At 37.2% G+C, this 14,754-nt stretch overlaps 1 protein-coding gene across 1 annotated transcript in view; it reads right to left on the bottom strand.

Annotated features, from left to right (window-relative positions):
• ASAH2 (N-acylsphingosine amidohydrolase 2) overlaps positions 1 to 14,754 on the bottom strand; it is a 213,628-nt gene that overhangs the window by 166,907 nt on the left and 31,967 nt on the right. Inside the window, exons 10-11 of the mRNA XM_058543442.1 lie at positions 4,896 to 5,016; positions 2,963 to 3,088 (exon numbers count right to left, since the gene is read on the bottom strand). Coding sequence (XP_058399425.1) covers positions 2,963 to 3,088; positions 4,896 to 5,016 — 247 coding nt within the window. The remainder of the gene's footprint in view (positions 1 to 2,962; positions 3,089 to 4,895; positions 5,017 to 14,754) is intronic.

Genomic DNA, 14,754 nt, shown 5'->3' on the forward strand with positions numbered 1-14,754 from the left:
TGCGCATCTTTCTACTTGCTGTTCTTGCGTATAGTTCTTGCTCATGATCGTCTTAAATTGAAACTCAGTTAAAAATTGTATTAGAACAACTAGCTGACCCTCTGGAAAAAAATCAGTAAATAAATCTGGTCTATATCTTACTTCTTATCTCAGAAAACATTGAGATTGATCAGATACTCAAATATTATAAATAGAACCAAAAAAGTATGGAAAGAAAATATGACTGAATATATTGTAAAGTCTAAGAGTGTGGAAGACCTTTCTAAAAATTATATAGAACAGGCTTAATAAATTTGACAGTTTAAACATTTTAAACATCCATATGGGGATAAAAAACATAATAAAAGCCTGGAAAAACTGATAAATGATGGGGAGATGAGTTTGCACTGTTTATGACAAGCTAAGACTTTAATACATTATTATATTGTATATTTTTGTTTATTATACTAACATATATAAATAAGAAAAAACCATATTAATAACATTTGATCCATTCATATTGAATTGGATTTTCTCTTATTTGCAGTAAAAAGCATCCTATATTTGTGTCAAAATCATCACATCATACACCTTAAACTTATACAATGTTATATGTCAATTACATCTCAATAGAGTGGCAAAAAAAAAGCATCCTAATGGATACATCATGGAATACAGATGAAAAAGGTAATTCACCAAAAAAGAAAATGTAAATGGCCATTCAATATTAAAATATGTTCAATTTCATGAGTAATTAAATACATGTTTAAACTACAAAGAAAGAATTCTTTGCATACTGTGTTGGCAAAAATTGAAAGACTAACAAACCTAGTGTTGGTAAGAGTTTGGGGAAACTGTCACTCATGTACTGTGGGTGGAAATGTGACTGAGAGAGCATTTGGGCAATGTGTAGTGTGTGTTCGAGGTGCTTTCTCTTTGACAGCAAACTCGCTTTTAAGAATTTGTCCTGAGGTGAAACTCATACACGTGTGAAAATATTTATGACAAGCATAGTGACTATAGTATGCTTACATGAAGGGAGGAAAAAAACAAGGGAGAGAGAGTGTGAAGGAAGAAAGGAGGGAGGGAAAGAAAACACTCAGGGGATTGGGTAACTAAATTATGGTACTTAAAATTGAAAATCATGGAGTTAGTTTAAATGATGTTTTAAAGTATATTTACTGGAAATAAGGAAGAAGGTTACAGAACAGCATTACAGTATGACCTCACTTGTGCAAAACTGTACATGGGTATATACACGTAGAGGCATAACAAGTTGTCCGGAAGGACGTTCGTTAAAACATTAAGTGAGGTTAACTGTGGGCTGAGGAGGTACTTCTTTACATAAGTTTTATTTTCTGAACTTTTCAATATTGTTTGGATTTTTAACAAGCATATATCACTTTTTAAAAAACATTAAAGTTACTTTCTAAATTCAAAAAGTTATTTTCTTAGAAACCGCATTAAAGAAGAAGACCTGGCAACGTTTGCCCATTTCCCTCTTTGTCTTAAGCGAATCGTAGTTTTGTTCAGAAAGTCATCTCTCCCCTGCAGTCAATGATCTCATTCCTGGTTCCAGGCAAGTCTAAGGTGATCGTGGTGATCTCTAGGCCTTGCCAAAGACTGGTCAGGCTTAAGCCAATCAACAAGTACAATTCCCCCAGCACCTGCTTTGGCCCAGGCATTGGCATATGGCAAAAACTGACCCAATCAGACGGAAGAGGACTTTTACTCCCTGGTTGAAGAAGTTTTCTTTCTCTTCTATTGTATATGGGGGAAAAAAGCATATACTTTCCTTACTGCTGACTGCATCTTGCAAACATGAGGGGAATAGAGAGAAACAGAATTCTGTTGTGGGAGGGGCTATGATTTTTGTTGTAATTTTTTCTGATTGTAAAGCAAAGTATGCCCATTGGGTAAAAAATATAAAAATGCATAAATAGAGTAAAAATAATAAAGAACTAAAAATCAAATGGAATAAACGCCACCTATAACAGTGCCAAATGGTTAACAATTCAGTGTGTTTCACTTTGTCTTTTTACTGATACATTTATTTTCAAAACCACAATCATAATGAATATGCAGGATTAAATCCTGAATTTCTTACTCAGCATTGTGTATTATGAGCTTTTTCTCACATTAAGTATTCCAACAAGACATTAAATTGATGTATAATATTCTATTGAAAATAAGTATCATAATTTATTTAACCATTTCATCTATGAATTTTGGAATTTAACAAGTAATCTTAAAATTTAATATGAATTAATAATGTGTGAAATTTTTGCAAATAAAGGGTAACAAAGGAAGACTTTCTATATAAAAATAATAACATATAATATAAAAGTATAGTTGTTAAAACTATATTGCTTATTGGGTGGGGCTGACTAGAACACAATAAATAGCCCAGAAATAATGTTTAATAAAACTAATATAACAGGTGAAATGTTCTATAAACACAAAGAACACGAACCCAGAAACTAGTATCTGCTGCTCACGTCAAAGTTGAAAAAAATCTAAATGAACGTGCAGGGGAAACTGTTAAATACATGACAGTACAGCCTTAGTTGTTGTCTTTAAAACTTACCACACAGATGTGTATATAGTCATAAAAAGATTTTTAAGATAAATTAGATGGAAAACTCTGTGAGAAATGTCTCAGGCAGACAGTTTTTGGTACTAACTTGTGACTTCAGAAATGCCAAGGCAAAATGTTTCAGACTGTCCAATTTTGGGGAAGGATATTTAATCTCTGACATTTACTAAATTGTCTCACCATTCAAAACACTTGACAGTCAATCTAATGGAAAACTATAGTTTTATCCAATCAAAATTTAGTGGCTGCCTTTGAGAAGAGCAAATGCTAGAGGTAAGTAGACCAGCATATACTTGAGGAATACATATTTGTAAATTAATGATGAATATTTAAACATAAAATGTACATGAGACGCAAAAACAAAGATTTCACTTCGTAATTACCTACCCCTCCGATGGGACAAGAGCTATTGGCATTATCACAAGACTCTCCCGTGTTGACGCAATGTGGGCCAAGAATATTGGGGGACACATCTCCCAGGTTTGATGAAGCAAAAGCTGCTACATATGGTCCCTGCCAAAAGAAACATCCAACGGCCTTTTATTCTTTCTCATTTCCCACAATGACTTCTATTAAAAATGCAAACATTCAATCCACTCCGGTGAACTATTCAAAATCATTTATATACAATAAAAGGAGGATGTACAATATTCTAAGAATTTTTTCCTGAAAAGGCTCACATTGCAGTCAGCATACATATTATTACTCATGATATTCCAATTATCAATAAAGCTGCTTTAAGTAGGAGCGTTTCAAATTTGTGCCTCAAACAAAAACACTTTGACAAGAAACACAATGTGCAACAACAAATTATAAAAGGCTGAAACGTCAATCTAGTCTCTGGTGTTGTACCTGGGGAGCTCAGAGATCCATCTGCCCTTAAAAATAAATATCCTATTGGTTCAAAAAGAGAAGAGACAATCCAGATTTTGCTTTTGCACAATTAAACCGAAATATAGCATCCACCATCCAGTCCTGCCCTCCATGTATCTTTTCTCTACCTCTTCAGTCTGAAGTAACAACACGTAACCTTTTAGAGGAGTGTGAGGCATTAACGTCAACCCAAATGGTCTACCATTCTACCTTAAATGTCTTAAATTTTCTTAGGGAAAGAGATAAGCAAGTATCAGAGATCATATGTCCTTTTTTAATAGTGAAAAGATAATTTAGGGGCCAGCCATGTGGTGTAGTGGTTAAGTTCAGCACACTCTGCTTCCGTGGCCCAGGTTCACGGGTTCAGATCCCAGGCACGGACCTATGCACGGCAACTCACATACAAAATAGAGGAGGATTGGCACAGATGTTAGCTCAGGGCTAATCTTCCTCAAGCAAAAAGAGAGGAAGATTGGCAATAGATGTTAGCTCAGGGCGACTCTTCCTCAGGGAAAAAAAAAAAAAAACAATTTATCTCAAAATGCCTAGCACCCAACCAGTGATCATAAATGGGACTATCCTTTCTTTTCCCTAAAATGCAGGCTAAAATGAAAAAAGAGTTTTGTCCGCAAGGAGCTAAAAGACCAGACTAAATGTTCATGGGAATAATATCTTTATAATGGAACATTTATTCTAGGCAAGGGCCTGGGGCTCCCATCCCATCATATGTTTTTCTGCATTTGCGGCTTGGACACTGGGATCAAGCAGAGCAGGGTCTCTCTTCCCACTCATCTATCTGTAATCAATAACTTACACAGAGCTGAGGAGTTGCCTGGTGTGCACGGACTGGGTTCCAGGGCCCCCATCTCTGATCCCATCACTCACTGCATTTCAAAGTTACAAAAACAAGTCTAATAGATTAGGGTTGTCTCTGGCTTAGGCCTTAGTGCAGGGAAGTAGACACGAAGTCCTTAAAAGAAAAGTCACCACTAAGAGGGAAGTCTGGACCAGTGAAAAGGACTCATCACCTGTCATTCAGGTTCTTACTCTATCAAAAGGGTGCTTAATACTTTTACAGCTCTGAAAACAAAAGCAAATATCAACACATACTCCCAAGTTGACCAAAAATTATTACATATTGCAAAAATCTTTAACTTGCCCTTCCTTATCCAACAAATTGTAAGTTTACAAAACCATCAATATAAGTAGATTTGACACAAAATTTCTTAGTCATTTTTACTTTTAATTTTCCTACTAGGGAGGATGGAGAATTCTTTCTATCCAAGCATATCAGTGTGACGTCCATGATGACACTTTACTCTGAAGATTTGAATCAGCTATTCTGAATATTGTATGAATGATGATAATCAATGAATTAGTATTGAATTAATACTCAATGAGTATTATTCATACTCAATGAATAATACTCAGTGACATAAATTCTCACCTCTCCAGGTAGATATCTTTTGTTCTTTTCTTGCTCGAAAAGGTAAGATGCATAGCCCATATTGTCGCTATTTACAAGGTGATTGCTGTTGTTCATGCTGACTGGGTGGATGGCAAACCAGCTATAACAGAGCAAGAAGCCCTAAGTCAGTGAAGAGAACTAGGTAACTGGGGCCAAAAATGATGACTGGGATCTTAAGTTTTCTCCTTCAAGAAAAAAAATATTTTAATGATAGGCATTTCACATTTAGGTTCTTTCATTGTTAATCAGATTAAATCACTAATAATATACTCAAGAAGTCTGATCATTTAACTTAAATTAAACATACAAAACTCTATCTTTATGAATATTTCATTATCATCATCTTCACTATAAGCTTTTAACAAGAGCTAAGACTGGTCAGTTACCAGATGATAAACTTGAAGAATTGTATTGGACAAAAGAATTGTAAGGACAAAAGAATTTGTCCTTCAAGACAGGCACACACATGATAATTACTCAAATCAATCCAATCCAATTCAGTGGACATTTACTGAGAGTCTGCTGTGTGCCAAGCACTGAATAAACTGCAGTTTACTCTCAGAATCTTGCAGAAGACGAAGATGTGAACAAATGGCTTTAATACAGTGCGACAAAAGTTATAAAGAAACAGGCATAAAGTGTTTGGGGACGACAGATGACTAGAAATTAATTCTTAAGGGCATTCTAGGAAGAGGGAACAGCAGAGTAAATGCACAGAGGTGTGAAAGAGGATGTGATGCATAATTCAATATATCCTTATGCACAGTAATACCTTGTTTAAGTGTAGAGCTATACAGTTTACAAGCTAATTTCACATCTGTTACCTTATTTGAACTTCACAACAACCCTGAGAGATAGGCTGTTATTACCTTCACTCTGCAAGGTGTCTCAGAGAAGCAGTATGGTGGCCCACTTGTCACAGAGGACCAAGACTCAAGTTTGGGTCTTGTGACACTTTGTCCAGTGGCCTTCGTAGGATCAAACCTCCACACAGGTGAAAAAGATGTTTACAGAATGGGAGGCTGTAAAGCAGATTAACTTAAATGCTGAAGAAAAGAGAGATGCCAATTCATAATGTTTTGGGCTAATTTAGAATTTTTAAAAATCTTTCATTGATCTAATTCTTCTCCGAAAACTTAAACATTTCAGCTTACATTCCTACCTAAGTAATCTAGTGCACAAAACTGAACATTTACTCAATGACTAGGGATGTTTTTGGACTTCAAGTTCCTCACTCAGGATTCAGTTCTCACTGCCCAACAGATATATATGTAGGTCAGAGGTGGCCAGCACAATGCCCACGGGGGCTGGGTAGGTAACGTAAACGAGTTAGCTGGTGGGTGCAACAGGGAGTGGTGTGGACTGTGGCAATCCGGAGGCATTTGCCTGGTCTGAAGGCTACAACCTCTACTATGCTACAGCCAAATGTTGCCTTAGGGGAATGTAAGCCAGTGCTGCCAGACCTTCCTATCTTTTCAAAAGAAACCACAAATCCATATTTTTGTGAAATATTTATCTATTTAAAAATTCTTAAGGAAGTAAATGGCATGGAGACAAAGGAGGGGAACTGTTACAAATTAAGAGACTTAAGACAGTAGCAACAAACGTACTTTGTGAACTGTGTTTAGATTCTGATTCAAACAAAACAGCTGATATTGATACAATCAGGGAAAACTGAACATAGACTGGTTTTACATTATATTAAGAAATTATGTTTAATTTTTTTGGTTGTGATAATGGATTGTAGTTATATTTTTTTGTTTTTATCTGGTAGAGATACACACTGAAATATTTATGAGTGAAATGATACGATATCTGTTAGTGCTTTAAAATACTCTAGCAAAACAAACAAACAAAAGGGAGCAAAGGGATGAAACAGAATGGCAGAGTATTGCTAATTATTGAAGCTGGATAATAGTTACATGGAGATTCATTAAATGGCTAATCGTTCTAAATTAGTATGTAACTGGTCATGTTGACATCCATTCCAAACTTTTTTAAACAATGTTAAGTCAAATTACCAGTCTGTAGGCTGAATTCAGTCCCCAAGATGTGTATTGTGCAAAGGTACAGAAGCTTAGGCTGAAGGTAGTTCTAAAGTCATCCCCTTGAAGTTACTTGCAAGGTTTCCATATTTTTAAAAACCCTTATATTAGTTTCTTTTTTGTGGTTTGTCTCTTTCTTCTAAAACTCAAGTGCCAGGGCAAATTCTAGTCAACTAGTGTTATCCAATTAGTTGGTGTCCACTTTTTTGTAGCTTTACTCCATTTAGTTTGGAAGGAAAATGGGGTGGGGGCAATGACAGTTTCATGGTTCCCCAACCAAAATATTTCTGTCTAATATGATCACACTGAGGTCAGCCAGTTTTCCCAGAGTGCAACATTTCCACTGCAATCAAAGGAAACCTGTAGGACAATTCTATCAACATTATCATTTAGCAATTATCAGGTAAAGGATTTTATATATAGGATCTCATTTTATTCTCACAAGAACCCTTTGAGTCAGATGCTATCATTATCCTCATTTTACAACTAAGGAAATGAAGTCTCAGAGTGATGAAGTAACCTGACAGTTGTAAGTCAAGAAGCAGGGCTATGAATCCAGGTTTGTCAGACCATAAAGCCCATGTTCTTATCTGCTATGGGATACTGGCTCTGTCCCTTCTGTTCATTCACTTGCTCATTCATTACACATTAAGTTAACTTTGACTCTGTGCCAGGCGCTGGGGACATAGAAATGAGTGAGGCATCATCTTGCCCTTGAGAAATACTTCACAGAGGTTGTGACATTTGAGCTGGGTCTTAAAAGATGAGTAGGAACTTGGCAAGGGGATCCCTGGAGAAAAGTCATTCATAGCAAAGGCATGGAAATGGAAGGGGGTGCAATGCGTTCAGAGAATGGATAGTCAGGGTGGCCACAGCAGAACAGATAAAGGCAAGGAGAGATGGTGGTTGTTCCATTCATTTAATCAACATGAATTTATTAGTAGCCAAGTGTTTGGTTGGCATTGTGTTAAACCCCAAGGAATGTAGAGAGAAATCAGGTGTGTTCTCTACCATCAAGGAACCATGATAGTATCCGTGGAGAAAGCAAATGCTAAGAATTTTGCTCTACTAATTGGATTACAGACTTGAGTTCTTATTTATTTCATTTATTTACTTCCATTTATTTTAGACCTTAGAAAATTAGTTGAACTTTTTCTCTACAAAACAAAAAAAAATAAGTATTCAAAAAAGTTATTTGAATTTCAGAATGAGAAGATGCTGTATTTTTCCTCCTCTGCCCTTTGAAATATGTGCTAGTAAAATATGAAGATTCTCACAGCAACCAAAGTACTATGGTAATAGATGAATATTTATAAAGATATGCAGAAAGGTGGTAATTTAAGTTTAAGAAGGCTGTACTCACAATTTATTTTATCTGGTCAAAAAATATTCATCAAAGCAAAGTTCAAAAGAGAGGAAGAAATGTTTAGGTAGTTTCAAAAGAAGTTAGAATACAGACATAAAATGATGAACGTGTCCCAGCTAATAAACATTTTTAGATAATGATTATGTCACAGCCAAGATGTACAATAGAAAGCAGGGCTCATCTTGAGTCAGCATGATGCGATCAAGAGCACTAAGGAAAATCAAGAGATTTGAAATCTTATGCTAGCTTGCAGCAAAGTTAGTTAAAATTTCTGGATTTCTGTTTCCTGAGACTGAAAAAGAATAGATTTTAACTATGATTTGTGAATCAGTAAACTATAGATTAATACAGAATATTGTAATTATTTTCTCCTCCTGTGTAATTGAGGCATTTGAAGCAAAAGATCTCTAGGGCCTCTTTCAGTTCAGTCATTGTGTGCTTCCTACTTTGAAACAGAAAAGAAAAGCCAAATGCAAACTTGAGCTTCTTAAATATTCTAAAACAGAAACAAACCCATCCCAGGTTCCATGTGCCCTGCACAAATGTGACTGACAAAGCAGGTTACTGGAGGCTGAAATCGAGCCCCTGCTTAGCTCAGGGAGCTTGGTAGCTGGACACCTTGGTCAGCCCAGAAAAGGGAGCGCCTATGTGTGATGTGCACCAAGGTCCTATGTGCTAGCTGTGTCCCTCTCCAACCTGAATGTCCACCAATAGAGAAAGAGAATATTGTGCATCCATTCAAAGGTAGTGTTCATGAAGATGTGTAATAACCTGGGAGCTCTTTGGGTAAATAGAGTATAGGAAGCTCTGGTAGGTTAAACAAAGTTCCCCAAAAATTCATGTCTACTGGAACCTCAGAATGTGACCTTATTTGGAAATAGAGTCTTTAAAGATGCAATGAAAGTAAAGAGCAAGTGACATCATACTGACTTAGGTTGGATCCTAAATACAATGACTGGCATTCTCATAACAAAATGAAAGGAACAGAGAGACACCCAGAGTCATAAGAAGTAGGCGATGTGAACATGGAGGCAGAGATTGGACTGATGTGTCTAAAAGCCAAAGATTGCTGGCAACCACCAGAAGCTAGGAGAGAGGAATGGAACAGACTCTCCCTCAGAGCCTCCAGAAGGAACCACCTTGCCAACACCTTGATTTCAGACTTCTGGCCTCTTGACCTGTGAAAGAATAAATTTCTGTTGTTTTAAGCCAGCCAGTCTATAGTAATTTGTTGTGGCGACCCTAAGAAACTAAGACAGAGGCCATGGCAGCCCTAAGAAACTAAGAGGCCATGCGTTTTAGCAGCTAAGAGTATAGCTCTAGAGTCAGGCACAAGTTACTTAACCTGCTTGAACCTCAGTGTTCATATCAGTAACATAGTAATAAAAGCAGTATCTGCCTCACAGCATGTGACAATTAAAGGAAGGAATGCATCTAAGGTGCTTAGCTGGTCTATACTAAGAATGGAATAAATCATCACTATCATGATGTTGATGATACTGATACCTATACCACAGCTGCTGCAGCTGATGGTGGTGATGATGGCAACAATAAGGGAAAAAGATACAAAGCTCTGTGTGTGTGTGTGTGTGTGTATTTCATAAGAGTAATACAATGTTTAAATATATGATGTGTGTGCCTGTGTGTATTCAACACATATATTCAACCCATCTAACATGGGCATCAAATAATTGAGGAGACTGCCCTCTTGTGGCAGAGACATGAGGGCTTACAAAACACCAATGCGCTCCTCTATTTCCCAGTCCCTCTAGCAGAGCAGGGCATGTGAACAGCTCTGGCCAATAACATGTGTGCAGAAGGACCACCTAATTTTTATTAGATTTTGTATGAGTGGGAAATGTGCACATTTAAGTCTTTAATGTGTTAAGCCACTAGAAATTCACATTCTGTCTGTTGTGGCATCTGGCATTCATTACCCTGATTAACACACTTCTTTTTCACCTCCCTTACAGTCCTCCTCACTCCACCCCACTGCAAACTGGGGAAGGAGGGGAAAGGGTGTTTCATTGTGTTATACGGAAAGGGTATTGGGCCCAGAATTTTACCGAAGGGGCAAACTGAATTTTAAACAAGCAGAAGCCATGAATACAGAGCAGATGGCTCAGATTAAAGAAAGACAGTGAACTATAGCCAGAGGAGCACTTCTGAAGGTACTGGTGAACTTGGTGGCCAGCATCCTGGAGAATCTTTCTATCATCTGTGCTCCAGAGAAGAGATAGTACATTCTCAACTACCACTTTTCTCATCTTCAAAAGTCCTGGATGAAAAAGCCCCTCTCAGTAATGTTGTTGGAGAAATATTTGGTTTGAGTGGATTTCATTAAGTGCCTGCAATCAAAATGCTCTCACCCTAAATGCTACGATTAAGTGATCAACAAATGTAAAATAAAAAATGGCCAATAGGAGAATTTTTTTAATTCAGCCTAACTAACTAGGAATTGAGGAAATTGAAAGGAAAATAACAGTGATTTTGCTTTGTTTGGTCTATTACTTAGTAACAATTGTACAGCATGATAATACCAAGATTGGCAAGAACACAGGAAACACTTCACTCGTATTTGGGTAGCAAAGGTGTAAACCAGCAAAACCTTTCCAGAGGGCCATTAATAATAAGCCTTAATAATAAGCATTCCTCTTTGGCTCAGCAATCCCACTTCCAGGAATTTAGCTGAAGGAAATCATTGGCAAATAGACAAGATATCTGTTCAAGATGCTTATCACAGTGTATTTTATGAAGGAAAGAACTATAAATATCAAATGATTGCTGGTTAGTTGAGTACATTACCATACATCTAATGGAATACTATATAGCAACTTAAAAATGGTGATTTAAAAAATAGTAAGTAGCATTGAAAGATATTCATAAGGTGTTTCTAAATGAAAAAAAAGTTACCAAACTGTAGATGCAATAAAGTCTCACTTTTTTAAAATAAAAAAGAAATGTATAAATATGATTAGGAAAATGTCTAAAAACCATTAATACAAGTTATCAAGTCACAAGATTATCAAGTGATTTTTAAATTTTCTTTTCTTTTCTTCTTTTTTTTTGGCTCACCGTTGAAATTTTAGAAAATATATGAATAAAAAAAGATTAAAAAAGCACTTGATACGAGCGTCATGGCGGAGTGAGCTTTCCTGTGAATTCTTCAGCCAATAAGATATAATAAAAGGAACAGTCACAGATCAACAACGGAATCCCAGACAGTGAAAAGCTAGATCGGAAAGATCCACACTGCCGCACATCTGAGTGGAACATGCTGGGTCCCCGGAGGAAGTGGGGAGAGGTAAGGAGAACTCCTCTCCCTCCCTGTCAGATCAGCACCCCGGTCCGCACGGCTCCCAGAGACGGGGAAGGGGCGGCCCTGTGCAGGGAAACTGTAGCTCTTCGGGATCTCTCAGCCAGTGGGAAACTCCCACACAGAGGACTCAGAAGAGCCACAGGGCTACCATCAACATCTGAGCACCCCAGAGAGCAGATCACAAGGGGTGAACGAGAAGCCCCCCACGCCAGGGACCCAGAGGGCAAAAGAGAGAACCCCGCTCCCTGCAAACCGGACCCTGCAGCTCAGCCGACCAGACCAGATCAAGCTATCGGACCAGCAGATCACAGTGGAAAAACCGCGGATCCCAGCAGAAAAACCGCGGCAGAGTGCAGGGGGCTTAGATTACACAGCCCTTTACCACCACACAGGGGCGGCGGGCGGAAATTGCAACCAGAGATTTCCAGGATGAGGAAAAACAAAGCCAACACAGGAACCACAATGCAAAGATATATGAAATCACCAGACCAGAAGGAAAATGACAAGCACCCAGAAACCAACCTGAAGACACAGAAATCCATAATCTAAATGACAGAGATTTCAAAATAGCTATCGTAAAAACACTCAACGAAATACGAGACAACACAGACAAACAATTCAATGAGATTAGGAGTTTCTTCACAAAAGAGATTGAAATCATAAAGGAAAACCAATCAGTGCTGATGGAGATGAAGAACACAATGGAGGAGATAAAGGAGAATCTGGAATCTTTAAAGAACAGAGCTGACAATATGGAGGAAAGAATTAGCATTTTAGAGGATAGGAATACAGATATGCTCCAGATGGAAGAGGAGAGAGAACTAAGACTAAAAACAAATGAAGAAAGTCTCTGAGAAATATCTGACTCTATTAGGAAATGTAACGTAAGAATTATAGGTATTCCTGAGGGAGAAGAGAGGGAAAGAGGAACAGAGAGCCTATTCAAGGAAATAATAGCTGAGAATTTCCCAAATCTGGGGAAGGAGCAGGAAATACCAGTAAGCGAAGCCAACAGGACTCCTATATATATTAACAGACAAAGGCCCTCTCCACAACACCTAGTGGTAAGGCTAGCCAGAGTCAATGACAAAGAAACAATATTAAGGGCAGCTAGACAAAAACAAAAAATAACGTACAAAGGAACTCCCATCAGGCTCTCAGCAGATTTCTCAACAGAAACCTTACAGGCTAGGAGAGACTGGAATGATATATTCAAAGTACTGAAAGACAAAAACTTTCAGCCAAGAATACTCTATCCAGCAAAAATATCCTTCAAATATGATGGAGAAATAGTAACTCTCCAAGATAAATAAAAGCTAAGGGAGTTCATGGCCACGAGACCCCCACTACAAGAAATACTCAAGAAGGCCCTCAGGCCTGAAAAAAAGAAGAGAAAGGGAATACAAAGCTTGGAGCAAGGAGAAAAATAGGTAGATAAACTCAGAAAAATAGTAGATCTTTACCGGAATAGGTTAGCAACCACTTAAATACTAAAATCAAAGATTAAAGGAAGGAATTCACCAAAAATAAATTTAACCTCATCACTGTAAACACACAGCCACAACACAAGATAGAATAAGGTATAACAAGAACAACTTAGAAGGGGAAGAGGAAAGTGATTGAATTGACTTAGTATAAGGAAATAGGAGGCCATCAGATAATGGAATATCTCATACACAAGATTTTTTACACAAACCTCAAGGTAACCACTAAACAAATAAGCAAAACAAAACCACATATGATAAACAAAGAGAAAACTAGAAGAGTCATAAGACAGAACAACCAAACTGAATTGGAAGTCCGAAACAAATGGGACAAGAAACAAAGGAAATGCAAAAGAACCGGAAAATAAGTGACAAAACAGCAACATTAAGCCCTCATATATCAATAATTACCCTAAATGTAAATGGATTGAACTCTCCAATCAAAAGATACAGAGTGCCAGGATGGATTAAAAAGCAAGACCCAACAATATTCTGCCTCCAGGAAACACATCTCAGCACTAAAGACAAGCACAGGCTCAGAGTGAAAGGAGGGAAGTCAATACTCCAAGCTAATGGCAAACAGAAGAAAGCAGGTGTTGCCATACTCATATCAGACAAAGTAGACTTCAAGATAAAACAAGTTAAGAAAGACAAAGAAGGGAAATATATAATGATAAAAGGGACACTCCACCAAGAAGACATATCACTTATAAATATATATACACCCAACGTAGGAGCACCAATGTACATAAAGCAACTATTAACAAACCTAAAAGGAGACATTAACAACAACACAATAATAGTAGAGGGTCTTAATACCCCACTTACATCAATGGATAGATCATCCAGACAAAAAGTCAATAAAGAAATAGTAGACTTAAATGAAAAACTGGATGAAATGGACCTAGTAGACATATACAGAGCACTCCATCCAAAAACAGCAGACTACACATTCTTCTCAAGGGCACATGGAACATTCTCAAGGATAGACCATATGTTGGGAAACAAAGCAAGCCTCAATAAATTTAAGAAGATTGAAATCATAACAAGCATCTTTTCAGACCATAATGCTATGAAACTGGAAATCAACCATGAAAAACAAACTGGGACAGTGACAAAAATGGGGAGATTAAACAACATGCTACTGAACAACCAATGGATCATTGATGAAATTAAAGGAGAAATCAAAAACTATCTGGAAACAAATGAAAATATGCCATACCAAACCATATGGGATGCAGCAAAAGCGGTCCTGAGAGGGAAACTCATAGCTATACAAGCCCACCTTAACAAACAAGAAAAAGCCCAAATAGGCAACCTTAAATTACACCTAACAGAACTAGAAAAAGAAGAAAAAACAAAGGCCAAAGTTAGCAGGAGAGAAATAATAAAAATCAGAGCAGAAATAAATGAAATTGAGACCAAAAACAGTAGAAAGGATTAATGAAACAGAGTTTGTTCTTTGAGAAGATAAACAAAATTGACAAACCCTTAGCCAGGCTTACTAAGAAAAAAAGAGAAAAGGCTCAAGTAAATAAAATTAGAAATGAAAGAGGAGAAATTACAATGGATACCACAGAAATACAGAGGATTATAAGAGAATACTATGAGAAATTATATGCCA

Source organism: Diceros bicornis, chromosome 6, assembly GCF_020826845.1.
Source record: "Diceros bicornis minor isolate mBicDic1 chromosome 6, mDicBic1.mat.cur, whole genome shotgun sequence".
Classification (NCBI taxonomy): Eukaryota; Metazoa; Chordata; class Mammalia; order Perissodactyla; family Rhinocerotidae; genus Diceros; species Diceros bicornis.